Source organism: Vigna radiata, chromosome 2 (genome assembly GCF_000741045.1).
Source record: "Vigna radiata var. radiata cultivar VC1973A chromosome 2, Vradiata_ver6, whole genome shotgun sequence".
In the NCBI taxonomy this organism is placed as follows: domain Eukaryota; kingdom Viridiplantae; phylum Streptophyta; class Magnoliopsida; order Fabales; family Fabaceae; genus Vigna; species Vigna radiata.
Genome location: NC_028352.1, coordinates 5,822,012 through 5,837,907, shown reverse-complemented (window position 1 = coordinate 5,837,907; position 15,896 = coordinate 5,822,012). Strand labels below are relative to the sequence as shown.

At 33.0% G+C, this 15,896-nt stretch overlaps 1 protein-coding gene across 4 annotated transcripts; it reads right to left on the bottom strand.

Moving 5' to 3' along the window:
* Positions 1-1,556: 1,556 nt before the first annotated feature.
* On the bottom strand, positions 1,557-14,171 carry LOC106756097 (E3 SUMO-protein ligase SIZ1). Of its 4 annotated transcripts, none has more exons than XM_022778480.1 (18): positions 13,974-14,171; positions 13,730-13,850; positions 12,952-13,032; positions 12,716-12,758; positions 10,506-10,578; positions 10,124-10,286; positions 9,824-9,954; positions 8,772-8,840; positions 7,713-7,800; positions 7,549-7,624; positions 7,325-7,398; positions 7,098-7,205; positions 6,243-6,404; positions 6,055-6,159; positions 5,896-5,976; positions 4,573-5,800; positions 2,442-2,570; positions 1,557-1,875 (listed from the first exon to the last, which is right to left on the bottom strand). In XM_022778480.1, exons 2-17 carry the CDS (start codon positions 13,751-13,753, stop codon positions 2,443-2,445), a joined length of 2,634 nt encoding a protein of 877 aa, XP_022634201.1. In that variant the 5' UTR covers positions 13,754-13,850; positions 13,974-14,171; the 3' UTR covers positions 1,557-1,875; position 2,442. The 4 variants fall into 4 exon arrangements, with proteins under 4 accessions (XP_022634201.1, XP_014493847.1, XP_014493846.1 ...); XM_014638361.2 differs by having other exon boundaries at positions 2,414-2,570; positions 13,974-14,170; XM_014638360.2 differs by lacking the exon at positions 1,557-1,875 and adding an exon at positions 1,936-2,334 and having other exon boundaries at positions 2,414-2,570; positions 13,974-14,170.
* Between the last annotated feature and the right edge of the window lie 1,725 nt (positions 14,172-15,896).

Genomic DNA, 15,896 nt, shown 5'->3' with positions numbered 1-15,896 from the left:
TCCGAAAGTCCCTCCATGATGTCTAAAAAATTAAATGAAAAAAATTACTCATCTTGGTCAGTTGCCGTTGAGATGTGGTTTCTTGGTCAAGGTCATTATAATCACCTTTAGCAAGATGGCAGCCATGTACCGGCTAATAAAGCTGGCTAGTGGAAACAAGCAAATTCTCAGTTGTGTGCTTTGTTACGACAATCAGTGGAACCCAAACTTCATATCTCTAAGAACTTTCAAAACATGTCACTCCTTTTGGAAAAAAAAAACTCAAAGAATACGTGTCAATGATATTCAATGTCTTTATGACACGACAAATAAGCTTGCATCTCTTAAAATGGCAGACCATGATGTAATATCCTTCATGATTGAAGCTCAATCTGTTGTCGAAGAACTCAAGATATTTTTGGAAGCAGACTCATTAGAGCATATCAAGAAGAAACTAGACAAATATTACATGGTGTTGATCCTTCGTGCCCTACATCCCGATTTTGATCATCTCAAAAATCAAATTCTAACTAGTCAAAAGGTTTCCTCTATGAAAACATTGACCACTTGCCTTTTACGTGTCTTGATACCTCGAACTCAAAAAGTGTATGAACTAGTGGAACCATATGTCATAATTACCACATAAGGAAAAGGAGGACGTGGCATTAAAGGAGGAGGACGAGGAGGTTGAGCTCAACGCACATATAGTAAAAGGATGAGTTACATTTAAGAGAATTGTTACTCCTTACATGGTTTCCTTTCTAAAACTGCCAATATTTCAAAGACGGAATCTTCCACTTCTAAGTTTACCGAGGATGAATATCAAGAGTATCTAAGATTAAAGTTTAACAGTTTGGCACAACCATCTCAATCCCTCATTACATCAACCGTCTGCATTTCTCAATCCATGGAAAGTCAAAATTCATAAGTAATTAATTCAAGTGCTTCTGATCACATTTTTAGTAATACCTCTTTATACTTATCTATTTGATTTAGAAAAAAACTTCATTTCATAACATTTGCAAATGAGTCTAAAACTTCCTCAAAAGGACTAAGTCATGTTTTCTTATCTAACTCTCTCAATCTAAACTTTGTCCTTTTTGTTTTTAAATGTCCTTTTAATTTAATTTCGTTAAACCTTTTAACAAAATTATTAAATTGTTCAATAATCTTTAATCATAAATCAAATGTGTTTCGATAAAACAGATTAGAAAAGAATATAAAGACATACATACCATTTTGAATCTCTTCCAAAGTGTAATGTATTGTTACTCCTAATCATAAAAGTCTACATAATCGACTTAACCATCCTCGTCCAAAATTAAAAGAAAAAAATATGTATCCTAAATTTAATAATCTCTAACATGTTACATCTACCTTTATCTTTCCAAAAAAGTCTCAATCCATAAACCTTGGATACAATTCTGCCATATTCATTTTAATGCTTATAATATTATTGGATAAGTTATAATATTAATCTCATTTTAATAATACAACAACCCTACATGTTTTATAAAATTATTCCCGTTGATATATTTGATTAATATTAATACAAGTAATGAAATTGCTTTGACCAATTTCCTGTGGATGAAAAAAATACTACTAAAAAATTGTATTAAGAAAAGAGTCCACAGTAATTCATCCGTCCAACCCTCTTATAATTTATTTACAGAAATCGATTTTTTTTTTCCTTTCCTACATCTCTCTTTTTGACGTGTGCACAACAAAAGTTCTTAATTAGATATAAAGATATTATAAGAAACCTTAAATGCGATTACATCCGATGGCTAAAAAGGAAAGTTGCAGGAGAGGGTCCTGGTCCTTCTTTCTCCAATCAATATCGTGCAAACAAAACATGTATTCAGGCGTAGTCAGGCAGGGAGGCACCTCTGATGCCTAAATGTTATAAAATAAATAAATAAACATCAACGTCAAGATGTGATGAGGCATGATCAAAACCATAACATTCAAGAAAAATGACCAATTTAAGAAACAATATCTTTGATTTAACTTTAGGATCTGATATGGCTAAATCATTTACAGGTTATTGCTCTCCGCAGAGACAAAAATGCTGATATAATGTCCCACCAAATTTCAAAGTTTAAACTACCATATTCGAATGAACAACTATACAATAAAACCAGCAGTATACCCCCAGCACACCCTCTTTGAAAATAGATGGGAATAATAGCTCCAGCTTGGTCTACCAACATGTCCAAAGGACAATTTAGATAGCAAGCACAAAGAATCATTACGACCAACATCCTTGTCGATGGGGTGGGTGCAAGCATTTTTGGGAGGGTAACTTGTAGCTCTGTTCCACCAGAGATGCCTTAGACCACATAAATGTATTAACTGCCATTTCATGAGGACCAAAAATGCCTCTCAACTTTCTTCAGTTAATAAATACGAAATCTGGTGTTAAGAAGAGTACCTAAAGTTTTTGAGACACAAGGTCTGACCTTACTCTGAATCTGAATCAATAGAAAGGTACAAGCGACGCCTTTGGCGAGGAAATGAGAAAGGACTATCTGACCTTTGCCTACCTGGCCTGTCAGTTCTGACATCATTCATCCCAAGGAGTAAAGAAGCTGCATAGAGAGAAATAATCAATCAAGAAAAGTAACGGAAAAATAAAAATTGTCAAAACTGCATTAATAGTTACTATCTCAGAAGTAAAAATGCAATAATCGGATAGGGAGCAAAAATGGGGAACCGAACACAATGAGGAAAGTGAGGAGAAATGAGGAAAATGCAAATGCATGAAAGATATGAGGAACACTAACCTCCTCAACTTTGTTCAGAGGTTAACATCCTCAATACTACCTAGTAATAAAAGTAACCATCTGTACTTTCATCTGAGTAAGCAAATTATGAGCATTTGACTAATTTTAGGAGTAGAGTTCTAAAAAATCAATTTTCTGTCACAAGGATATGATGCAGCAGCAGATTAACACAGCCGAATAATGTATCTTGACAAATCCACAACTAAACATTTGAAGGTTTCTAACCATTTAACAGAAGGTATAGCAGTGCTCGATGCAAAGAAACTGAATACCCAGCTCCCAACCTTCCTTCATAGCCCCTCAAACAAACTTGATATGAAGCTTAGAAATGTACTAAAAATCACGCATGAAAGAATTAAACCCGCCAACTCAAAAGACTTAATATATTTCATCTAGGATTGAGACAAAAAGATAGCAGGGGCACGCAGGTGTCCAGAAAAGAAAAGCCAATAAAATTTTAAGAATGCATATATTTTCTACAATATGTAGATATATGTAAATGCTTATTTTATTTGCCTAAAGATGTTTTGAGAATATTAAACATCTACTATAAACTATAAAATGAGCAAACAAAATATTATGCACTCAAAATTTTGGATGATTTTAGAATTTTATGTATACAATTAAAATGATATTATACCCAAAAAAAATGTATATAATCTATATTTATGAACTGACTCTGAGTCAAATTTAATGTTCCATTGGAGATTTGAATTTTTATTGTATTGTTGACAATATATTTGCCTGTATATTTAGAATCTAGAAAATTTAGATGAATTAGGGAAAACGTGTACTATATGTATTCTTATAAAAATTTGATTTTCACATTTTTTTTTCTGATTTTTCATAATTACAAATTCTAAAACAAAATAATTCAATCCAAATAAATTTGGATTGATTTGGATTTAGATTTTGAACCAAAACATATCTAATGATATAATATATATATATATATATATATATATATATATTAGATCGATTGTCATCCCTTAAAATCAGTCTAATCCAGCTTGAAATCCAAAAACATCCTTCATAATATGGGTTGAGGATAATTGACAGTGATACTCCCAAGAGAAACTCGTGAACCATTCTCAAACTATTGATTTTATTTCTAACGGTTCAAGAACAAATAATTTAACACAGAAAGATGATAGAAATACTTTCTAATGAAGGGTGTGATAACATGTATTTAATGAACACAGCTAGACTAAATCTTTGAATTAAGATATGCAAGTAATATATCTATTTACAAAATCGAAAAACTTTCATGTCAGGGACCAAGGTTTTGCTGAGATAAGCCCTTATGGACTGAAGTTGAATAGTCATAATAAAACTAGAAACTATAATATTTCAAATATATAGGCTTACTATCTGTTAAACTTCAAAACCGTCAACCATTTTGTTCTTTTAAGTATTACTAGGATGTGGAATAAATATTCCCAGACCTTAAATTCCCAAGGCTAAATGTTGTGTTTCTTAACTGAATTTATATTATCAAATTATTTGATAATTTGTTATGATAAAATGTCACATCAATCTACACTCCAATATATCTTGGATGGTATATTATTACATATATAACAAGGAACAGGGACACTTTTTATTTTATAAAAAACAACTATTTATTTCTTTTACTTTTACTAATTTAAAAAGCAGCATGGCCAATTAAGCATCAAAAAAGAATATGGCCAATTCTGCTTCACTAATATTTTCTATTATTATCGCCATTGAAAAAGTGCTCCAACCACCAGCTACTCAGTAAAAAAAGTAATGAATGTTCTGATTCAGCAAGGTCAGAGAAACGAACCAGTATCATCCAAAGTATTCGTGCCAACTTCTCTGGTTGGGATTTGATGTCTAGAATTCAATCCATTTTGAGTAGAAGCATCACCATTGTTACCACCAGCACCACCTCCAAGACTAAGGGAGATCCAATCCTCCTCCGTGCAGACACCATTAGCCACATTTGCCTGATCTCTCAATTCATTCTGCATGGATGAATCTGCTGGTCTAGTGGGGAGAAAAATCTGAAGTGATGGATCATCACCACCAAATGCTAATGGATTGTCCACCAAACCACCATTCAAATCAGCATCCAACCGACCAGCAGAGGGCTCTTGCAAGATACCACCAGATCCCAAAGCAGTATCAGGAGCTAGTGCATAACCATTTAGTGATGAAGAGCAATTCACAGGACCATGTTGCAGATGGACCAATGCATCTGATACATCTGCATCAGATCCAAATAGTTGAAATCCAGGACCAGCCTGCCTTCCAGAAGGCATAGACCACAGGGAAGACATCCCAAAATCATCATCATTGGGAAAGAGTCCTAAGCATGAATTTCCACCAAGATTATGTTCTTCAGCATACGAATCAACCATTACAGGAGGTTGTACAGAATAACCATCTGTAGCATTATTTGGGTTGTTCCTATACGCAATTGGAGGAGATACCAAGAGATCATTATCTTCTTCAGAATCACTAAGAACAATAACTTCTGCACCAGCCACCTGAGCAGAAGTGCCATGTCCAGTATAGTCATATGCTAAATCAACATTATTGAGACACAGAGAATCCATTTCAACGCCATTTGCAGTGGAATAGTCAATATGCCCACCACCACCCTGATTTACACTAGGATCATCACCATCCCGGCCACTTCCAGTAGCACTGCTGCTCATTGGAATAACAACCTGTTCGGGATTTCCAAAAATCGCTTTCAATTTATTACCAGAAGATGTGTTTGTGCCCTGAGGTTTACTGACTTCCCAATCTCCATTGCGATTTTTCCTGATGCCAAGTTTTAAACCAGTTGGAGTGTCAAAAACCCCTTCCTGTTTGACCTGCTTCAGTGCCAATGTATCCACTCTCTTGAAATCTCCATCAGCTGAAACGCATGGGGATCCATCAGGAAGATGCCACTGTGCTAGACTCCCTAATTCCTGGCGTTCACTTTCACCCTTTGTCTTCACACGCCAAGAACCATCAGGCTTCACCTCAACCTCTGTAGTTTCTTCGCCACAATTTACCATCTGTGCCACCAAATCAAATTAAATAATGGCTACATATTTTGTCAAATAGAAAATTATGACCATTAGAAACTATTATTAATTTTTTAAATAACTACCATAGAAGTGATGCGATTGAAATAAGGATCAATGATGATATTCTCCAAAGCATAGTTTTTGAGACATATAGGACATTGCCACTGTAGAAACAATTCAGTTCATCAGCAAATAAAAAATCAGAGGGGAGTAGACAAATCATGCAACATTTGGACTCTTGCCTTCCTTGATCGTTGATTTATTTCCACAAGAACTTCAAGGTCAAAGCAACCCATGTGAATACAAGGTTTGAATCTTCCAGCAATCTTCATTCTTGAACCACTCATCTAAAATTTCGCCAAAATATAGAAAAACTGTTAGTAGGACTTCATGAGTTGCCAAATAACCCATCTATTAATGAAAACCATACAGGACAACGAAGGTTGACACTGAAAGTATCTGAAACCACTTCCAAATCACTGTCACTATCAGCATCACCATCTGTGTTTCCGCCCCCAACACAACGACACACCCGCGCAAGAGCGTCTTCAAATAGCTCACCATCAGACTCCTTAGGAATTAAGTTTAGGATCTAGAAAACAAAGCCTCAAATATTAAATAAGTTTGTAACAGTAGCAAAAGGGAAGCAGTTTTGCGTAAAACATATTCACAAGAAAGTAGGAACTAAAATACAACACCAACATCTAAATACAGACTTGTTGGTTGGCTCAAAAGTTGTCAATCAGACTCCCAGTCTGTGTTAGTAACCAATGGAAGGAGAGTTAAAACAGATACAAGACAAAAATAAAACCAGTAAACTTGGTCAAAACACAAAGCAGATCTATTTATTAGTAATATTTATCAATATGCAAAAATTCAACACTCTTTTATTAAAAAAAAAAAAAAAAAAACAAAAGAAATCTAATAAGCCAGACAATTTGAACCAAAAAGAATGCCCAGGAAACTACAAGAAAAAAAACTTAAAATATTTTAACTTGCTTTAGAATAGAAGCAACACTTCTTGAGGTTTTCCATAACATCTACCTTGGTTAAGTATGGTTAGGTGCTATTCAAAATTGACAAAAAAGATAACCATAAACCTACTTAGTTTTGTCAAGTTTTAAGAAATCAACTAAAAGGGACCAACATTTGAAATTCAGGCCCAATATCACACAGGGAGATACTTCAATCGTTATTATTCCAATATCATAAGGCTAAATTAAGAAACCAACAGTACTTCAAAATATTTAGCTTATATATTTGTCAAGCTTAGAATGCAATCCACCTGCTGCATGCTGCGCCTTCTAACAATACGAACCCCTAGACAAAAAATGCGAGCATCGCATCCTGTTAATGAAATCTTATTAATTCCGTCTTTTGTGTATGGCGTGATCTGCCAAAGGAGAAATACAATAAGATATTGAATAAATCAAACACAAATAGTATATGAACTTTTGTATGGCAAATTTAAATAATTATACAATTCACAACTATAAATAACACAAAACATACAATTGGGCCATCATCCCGACCATTAGCTCCAAGCAACTGTGAACCAGGTCTGTTAGTTGCTCGAACAGGAACACCTGTACAAATGAAAGTCAAACCAATTGAAATAGATTTCACTACAAGGGTCTTACTTTAAAAGCTCTGCTTCCAGGTGCATAAAATTCCGTGAAAATTAAAACCAGATTGCCAACATGAAATCAAATTGCATAGCACGACTTCAAACATACCATTGACCTGCAGATCTGTATATTGCGGCCATTGCATCCTGAATGGAACCTTGTCGTTTAGGAGCATACACCAAACCTACTCGTCATTTTTTTCAATATATAAGTAAAAGCATTGCACAGAAGGATATCCATTAACCCAACATGAACTGAAAATCCAAACCAACCTCAACATCAAATTCTGGTTTGGAAACCAAGTCTTTGTCTGCTCTAGTAAGCTGAAATGTTCTTTCCACACTCTGCACAGGGTTGGTTCTGAACAATTTAAACAGGAATATAGTTAAGTTAGTCAAGCAGAAAGCCACATTGAAAAATAGATTTTAAACATAGACTAGATAATTATTTCACAGGGTCACTAGTTTTTGTATTGGAAAGATATGAAGTTTACTAGACTAGCACCACCTAATAGAAAAACACGGAGAGGTGCAAAAAAAGAAAAGAAAAAGGAAAGGAGAAAGTCTTCACTTTTTAAGCTATGTTTGGTAATCAGTTTAAGATACTCCAAACTCAGTTTGGAGAGTAAACTGAATTATGTGACATGTGTGATTACTCTCAAAAGTGCAATTGCACTTTGAAATTCTGCCTGAAAACTCAAATTTGGACAAGCAAGACATGGTTTGCCTTCTCAATATCAGTTTACAAACAAAATTTTAACCGTACCTAAGATTGCAAACTTTAGTCCAAATATGCACATAATAATAGGTTACTTTCCAGAGTAATTCAACCACAGAACAGTATTATCAATTGTGGAATACGGTGAAAGGCCAAAATTCAACAATATAAACATACCATTGCAACCTATGGTGGTACTAAAGCAAGCCTTCCTCCAAAGTTGACTATGGGGATTGGCAAAAAAATCTGCCATGGCAACCGCCATATAACAGCAATGTCACTTTAAACAAAATTCAACAGCTAAAGAATTTTAATTAACAAAACATGCATAGTAGACTGCCTCAACATTACAACCCCTACAAATAGTATGTAAATCATCTAAATAAAGCAAAAAAACTTATCATCAAGTCAAGGACTTGCACTTGTGCTAAAAAAATTAGAAAATTGACACACCACTCCAAATAAAAGAAACAAGCTTTCAACCTGAATGATGAGCATCTTATTCTCTTACATGCAAGTTAAGCAACAAAAGGTACATCTAAATCCCAAGACATTCCGTTTGTAAGATGAAGAACTCAATTACACCATGTCTAACACCCATCCAATGTACTCACCCATCAGTTGGATTACTGGTTGTTGTTAACTTCACAGGAAGTAAAGGGTGCGCCACTGCAACCCAAAATCTGCAACAGAGAACAGAAGAAGGTGCAAAGTTAACTGGCAAAAAAAACAGAACAATACTAAATAATAGAATGCATAGACTATCCCTGTCAATAATGACAGAATATAACAAGATAAAATGAAGGAAGAACATCCAATAAACAGAACAGAAAAATTATAGCCAAATTGATAATAAGCATATAACTCAATAATCTGAGACAGAAACTCACTGTAAAGAGCACCTCCAGACATAACTAAAAGGCAAGATACATGTTTGGATATGATTAATTTTTGTGTGGGTGTGGAGGCGCAGGCTTTCTAAAAAGCAAAAAGCTAGAATGATTGACAAACTTATCAGTAATAAAAAGACCTTTTCCTAAGCGGGAAAACTTTTCAATCAAAAGCAAAATATACGAGCTCATGGTAAAAGACTATCAAATTATTTTCTAGCTAACTTTTGTTTTCCCATTTTATACCCAACAAATTCATTACTTTTAATGTAAACTAACCACAAGAAATACCTTATAGCCCTTAATATATGATTACAAGGCAATTCTTTTATTTGTTTAGACAATCCAAACAAAAATATCTTCAAATCACTTTAAAACTAATATACCAAACAAAACTTACTTCCATAATTAATTATAAGTTTAAAACTTATTGAAAAATATCTTTTCTACAACTAACCTGCTGAACACACTAAAGATACAACACTGTTGCCATATAAGAACAACTGAATTAATCAAACAAACATTGCATTGAAAAATTGCAATATTGTGAGTTGGTATCATCTCAATACTATAGAGCCCAGTTCACGATACCAACAGTGTATCGTAACTGAAAAATTGTAAATTATAAGCAAATAATATCAACCACAAAGAAAACAGCACACAAACTCTTTGACATTAAATTAAAAATAAAAAAATTAAGACGAGGGAAACCTTTCAAACAAATCATTATTTCACATCTAGCTACTAGATAAAACAAAAAAGAAAATTTGACTTACGGGTCAGCACGTGCGAGACGACATAGTTCACAATAAAACTTATCAGGAACTGGTGGGATGCCTTCTGTAGGTTTCTCTGGAATAATAACGCAACTGATGTGCTGCCACACTTGGCATCTTGGATCATCACACTTCAATACGACAAGGAAAATGAAATTCCAAAATAATCATATGTAAGCAACACATTGGATATCTAATGAAAAGTGCGCCAGATCATCAAATTGACTAAATAAATCCTATCTGTTGTGGATGCATATAATTCTTTAGATCATAAAGAAAGAAACATATATAATGGTACACCTTGACCAAATCCTCTGTTTCCAATCTACTTCCACATAAACAGCGAATCTTTGTATCTGGCTGGAAGGAATCATCAATTTCACCTTTGACCTTTATACTACTACTATCTGATGCCCCCTGTCCCTTAGATGCTAGATCAGTGGCCCCAGATATCTGCATTTTCCTGCAAAATAGGAAATAAACGAATGTTAATGAAATAAAAGTTAACAAAACAAGAGACAAGAAATTACAGCAAATATGGAGCACTATAACTAGCTTCAACCAGACCTTATAGTAAGTTACCAGATCATTTACGTGAACTCAGCCAAGTGTGACTGCATGTATCTGAAGCATACTGAAGCTAGAAAAAAATAAAATACAGAGTGCCGTTTCTAACACTGACCTATAGGTATCATCAACTAATTTTGCCACCTGTTCCTTTCCACCAGCATTCTTCTTAGCCCACATTTTTGAAACTGGGAAGAAGAAAAACAAGTTGCTTAACTAACAGTGGAAAGAGCAAAGATCACACGAAAATGTATTCTGTGTATAAAAATCATTAAATTTAATCAGATGCACAACAATTCAAATGCATTATGATTCACTGAAGTATACCACAAAGTGAGCAATAATTCCCAGAAAATATAGAAAAATCACAAACCAGCTTTAAGTACAAAACTGGTAGAAGTGAAATAAATAAAATTTGGGGTTCATAAACAAGCCCAGGGTAAAACAAGCAGCTCCAATTAATCAATAAAAAGGGAATTAATATAGGAGTAAATTAAACAACTCTTAACTGTTTTATACCCTAATATACAACATAAAATGTATTTCTTCAATGATATTTTATATTCTTTTAACTTAATATTATGTTTAAATTTTCAATATTAAATTGTTTTATTCAATTATTATACAGTTTATTTTCAAATTTTGTTTATATATACAAACACACGCACACACACATAGCTCATATATGTGTAATAGTTCCCCTTTACAAAAACCCAGTTGCATGCTGACTCAGTATGATAGTTAGAACTCTGGTTCTCCCTCCCTCCCTCTCTCTGTGTATATATATATTGTACCGACATTTGAAACGATAATATACTTTATTAGGCTTTAAAACTTTTGCAGAAACCCCTCTCTATGCTCTTACATGGTTAAGAGCTCCTTTTTCCAAGGGGGCTAATGGAAACTCAACCTTTAGTTCCAGAACCTTCTGCCAGAGATTCTTCTTTGATGGTACCACTACCCTGAATCCACACACTGTCTTCTTCTGCACTATCCACCTTCTGCATCGATCTTTATTAAGCTTGATGGTAAAATTTTCTTGCTATGGAGCAGTATCAAATCGCATCATCTTTGTAGCTTTGAAGTTATCCCTCGGATCCCAACTAAGTTTTTACAAGAAACTGATTGCGAGCTCAATATTGTCTCAGAACACAACCAAAAATCAGTGAAATTCAAGATCAAATGTTCTTTTCTTGGCTTCTTTCATCTTTTTCTGAATCAATTATCACTCAAATAATTGGTTGCAAACACTCGTATAGAGTATGGGAAAAATTGATAATTACTTTCAGAAAATTTGCTAGCAAAAGCCATGCAACTATGAACCGAACTTTGTACCACCAAGATATCACATAAATATATCAATCTTTGAATAGCTACTTCAGATCAAAGCAGTTGTGGAATCACTTCTAGCTGTTGTGAACCTTGACTCTTATCAATAACAAATTTGTACAGTCCTTGCTGGTCTTCCACAGGAATATAATTCCTTTGTCGGATTGATACATAGGCGTAATGACCCTTTGTCAATTGAAATGTTAAGTCTCTTTTACTTGTGCAAGGAGCTCAACCTGAGAAGTTTCAGTCAGGAGTTTCCCTGTGCTACTATAACTATGAATATTGCATAGGCCTCCACTATAGAACGCAATTCACCCCTCTGAACATATGTAAATGTCACTATTACATAATATATAATATTGCATAATATATAATTATTGAGAATTAATAGTCTTAAAATTTTAAAATATTCTTAAATATTTATAGAGTACTCTATGGTTCCATAAAAGTATATAATATGATTATTCACAAAAATCCCTCCACAATTGTCGGACTGTTAGGGATGGAGAGTGATCCAATTTGGGTTGCAGGTCCAACACGCATTTCTCACCATCAGAAAAAGCAAAACGTGTCCAAATCCTACTACAGCCCCATACTTAGGCAGAAAACACTCTTTGCTTAGAGGTTGCCAAACCAGATGTTGAGATCACCTCTGCCTCACAGGAACTTACCATTGTCAGTCTAGGCAGAGAACAAAAAACTTTTCATGCCTCCACTTCTGTGGCAAAAATGACCACAGAACATGTGGCTACCATCAAAACAGCTCATTGAGAGTGTCAGGGTGCCACTTCCACTACCCTGTGCTCACAGCACTAATGTGTGTGATTAACAAGTAGATTCATTCCATATTTCTATGAGCATATATTGTGTAAATTTTCAATGTACAGCCACAATCACAACCCGAACAAACATTGTGAAGATAAACTAAATGTACTAGATAGAATTAGACCCAAAGGTCAAGTTGTGTGTGTCTGCGCATGTGTATAATTTTACCTTGTTCATCTGAGAGCACAGATAATATTCGATCAACAAGATCCTACAAAAGAAACACCGGCATCATTACATAATATCAAAACTCCAAGATAGCAATCTAAATCTAGAAATTAAAAGGAAATAATACATGGAGACCAACCTAAAATACTAAAACAACAATGTAAAAGCATAAAGGTCTCATCACAGAAAAAACCTCAAATAAAAACTGTAGACATGGTACTATTTTATTATATCACCTGCTTCTTCCCCTGCTTTGAAAGGTGCAACTGAGTGAGCACATCTTTGAGCTCTTTAATACGAAAATAGTTCAATTTTTCCTACAAGAGATTCAATTGATCAGAAAAGTATAATTGCAAAAGTCCAACATTAACACAACATAGAACCCAATACTCAAATGTAAACTCAAAAAGAAATCAAATATATCACTGAAGTTTGCAGAAGTAATGCAAATGAAATTCAAGTGTATCTATATGCCAACAATACATAGCACAACAAAAACTGGATAAGTAAAGATTATCCAACTATGGAATTACATCACCCGCTTGATCACAGCATAAATAATGTCAAATCAGAAAACTGAGTAGTTAAAATCACAGGAAAAATAATACCAGTCACAGAATAAGTAAATAATACATCACCAAATCTATAAAGAACAAAAAAAAAATACAAACCCAAGAATTGAACAAGGCACGGTTATGCAATGAAAAGTCCTCCATTATCAGTGCAAACAAATTCAGTTTCAAAAACAAACAATTGTCTCGCTACCATATTTAATCTCTAAGCTACCATATTTAATCTATAAAGCTGGCGAACTGCTCTGATCACCAAAAGAAATCACTGCATCAATGATTTATTGAAAAGTTCAAAACAAAGTCAATTTGCAATCTCGTGCACAATCAGCTAGTTCGGAATGAATTCTAATGAAATAAGAGTGATCAATTGTACTGTCTACACATCAATTCAGAAGGTGTGTTAGAGTCCATAAAGTGAAAAAGTGAGAGACGCTTGGTATACCTTAACGCTGGGTACCAAATCCATGGCATCAAACCGAATAATTTGGTGGAAAGAGAATCAAAATAATCACGAAGCCAAGAATCAACGAAGCTAACACATGGCGGCCCCAATAGCACTCAGTCTGATAAAATCAGATTAAGAAAATAAGAATTAAGAGAATTAGGCAATTAGGGAAGTGTTGAAATTGGAAATAAAAGAAAGATGGATTGATCGAAGGAGGAAGCGGCGAATAGGAATGACTGACCATAGAAAGGAGGGTTGGAGATAGCGATTAGGGTTTGGAAGAGAGGGAGGTTAACACCGACTTTGTGTTGCACACGGTTTGTGTTGTGTGGCGTTGTGTTGGGGGTGGGTGGTTTGCTTTGCGTGTTCTTTTGACCGTGGAGACTCCAAACAAAACCAGAACCAATCTCTTTCTCTCTCTCCACTTACAAAATTCGGACCCATTCCGGATTATCCAATTCAGTTTTTGCTGCAACACGTCCGGGTTCGGGTTGGGTGTGCTCACGTGCACAGGAAGCATATGTCCACCATATATCCTACATAAATAATAATAATAAATATTGAGTAAGATGAACACGTCAATGAATTCCAACTAAATAGGTGTTCTAGAATCATCCAAAATTTCATATAGTTTTTTTATTGTGAGTTCCTCCTAATTTTTTTATAAATTATAATCACTTCTTACTTTTAAAAATGTTTATTTTATGTTTAATTTAAGTTCAAATTTATTTTTGAAAAATAATCTTTTTTAGTTTTAAAATAAATTAACTTAGAATTTTGTTTTATTTGTGTACTCTCAATCTTGAGTTGACCATTGACTCACCTAACCAATGCTTTAATCATCCTCTGACTAACCTATACATATGTATTTAAAACTATATTTCATATATGATATATCTCATGTAAAATTTATTAAATGTTAAGTTATAAGAGAGGACAGGGTAATTAAATCTGATTGATATTGTTGTTAAGTTTTCTTAAACCTAGTTTTTACCATTAATTTGAAAATTGATTTAAAAGCGCGTTATTACTGGTGTCTTTTTTTTTTGTATTAATTTAACTTGACAGTTTTATCTTTTATTAAATTAAAAGCAAATAATTGAAACATATAATTTATAAAAATAGTTGTTGAATTAAAAAATGATATAATAACTTTTTCTCATATGATATCACATGTGTTTTTACACCATCTTATTTTATATTACAGTTTTATTAGCAAAATATAAGTTGCAAATGTGTTCCAACTTTTAAAAAGTAAAAAAAAAATAATAATAATGTTATTAAAAACTATAATAAAAAATTCTAAAAAAATAAATATATTTCTAAATAATATGTCATCTTTATTTTGCTAATTTGTTTATGTAATATTGAAAGTTAGAAGCTATATTTTTAAGTGATATTTTATTATAAAAATATTAAAATGTTTTAAATTAAATAAAACATATTTAAATTTAATTTGTTTAAATTTAAAATTAAAAATGAAAAAACTAAAACGCTTAACCAAACTGATAAAGTACCGCAACAATTCCTTAAGGTTTATTTAATCTGATGATTTTTTTTCTCAAAAAAGACATTATTTCTTTCATATAAAAAAATTTAACAATTTTCTTTTACATGTGGCAAATTAATTTATAATCAATAAATTATTTTGACAAAAATGAATATGATTTTGTTTTTAGAAATTTTTAATAGAGAATTTTAAATTTTTTATGTATATCAAATTTTTATTGATATTATTTTAATTAATTATGATTATGATTATGATTTGAAATGTAAAATTATAATGGCAATTATGGTATTAGTTAAATTATTACCATTGTTGATTATTAAAATATATTAAGACAATAAATGATTTGCATAAAAATATTGTGTGAATTGTATGAACATGAAATTTTTTAATGAAGAGTGTCATATTAGACATTAAAGAATTAAATTATTCTAACTTTATTAAACTCGCGGTATTCATATGTAGAATATAATTTAGGTGGAGAAAATATAAAAATATTTCTATAACAAGGTTTGATGTAAAATAACAAATTTTTTTTTAAACTGTAGCGAAATAACTTTGATATGAGAGATTTTATACTAAATAGTACTATGATCCATAATGTATTTTGTAACATTCAACTATTATGGAGTGTATTACACTCAAGTAGTATAGAGT

Bases quoted from the DNA above. Each gene is read 5' to 3' on its own strand.
- LOC106756097 (XM_022778480.1), bottom strand. From the start codon at position 13,753: ATGGATTTGGTACCCAGCGTTAAG. The intron at 10,579-12,715 runs GTAAAATTATAC...TCTTCTTCCCAG, and splicing joins TGTGCTCTCAGATGAACAAG to TTTCAAAAATGTGGGCTAAG. The intron at 9,955-10,123 runs GTGTACCATTAT...GTCGTATTGAAG, and splicing joins AAACAGAGGATTTGGTCAAG to TGTGATGATCCAAGATGCCA.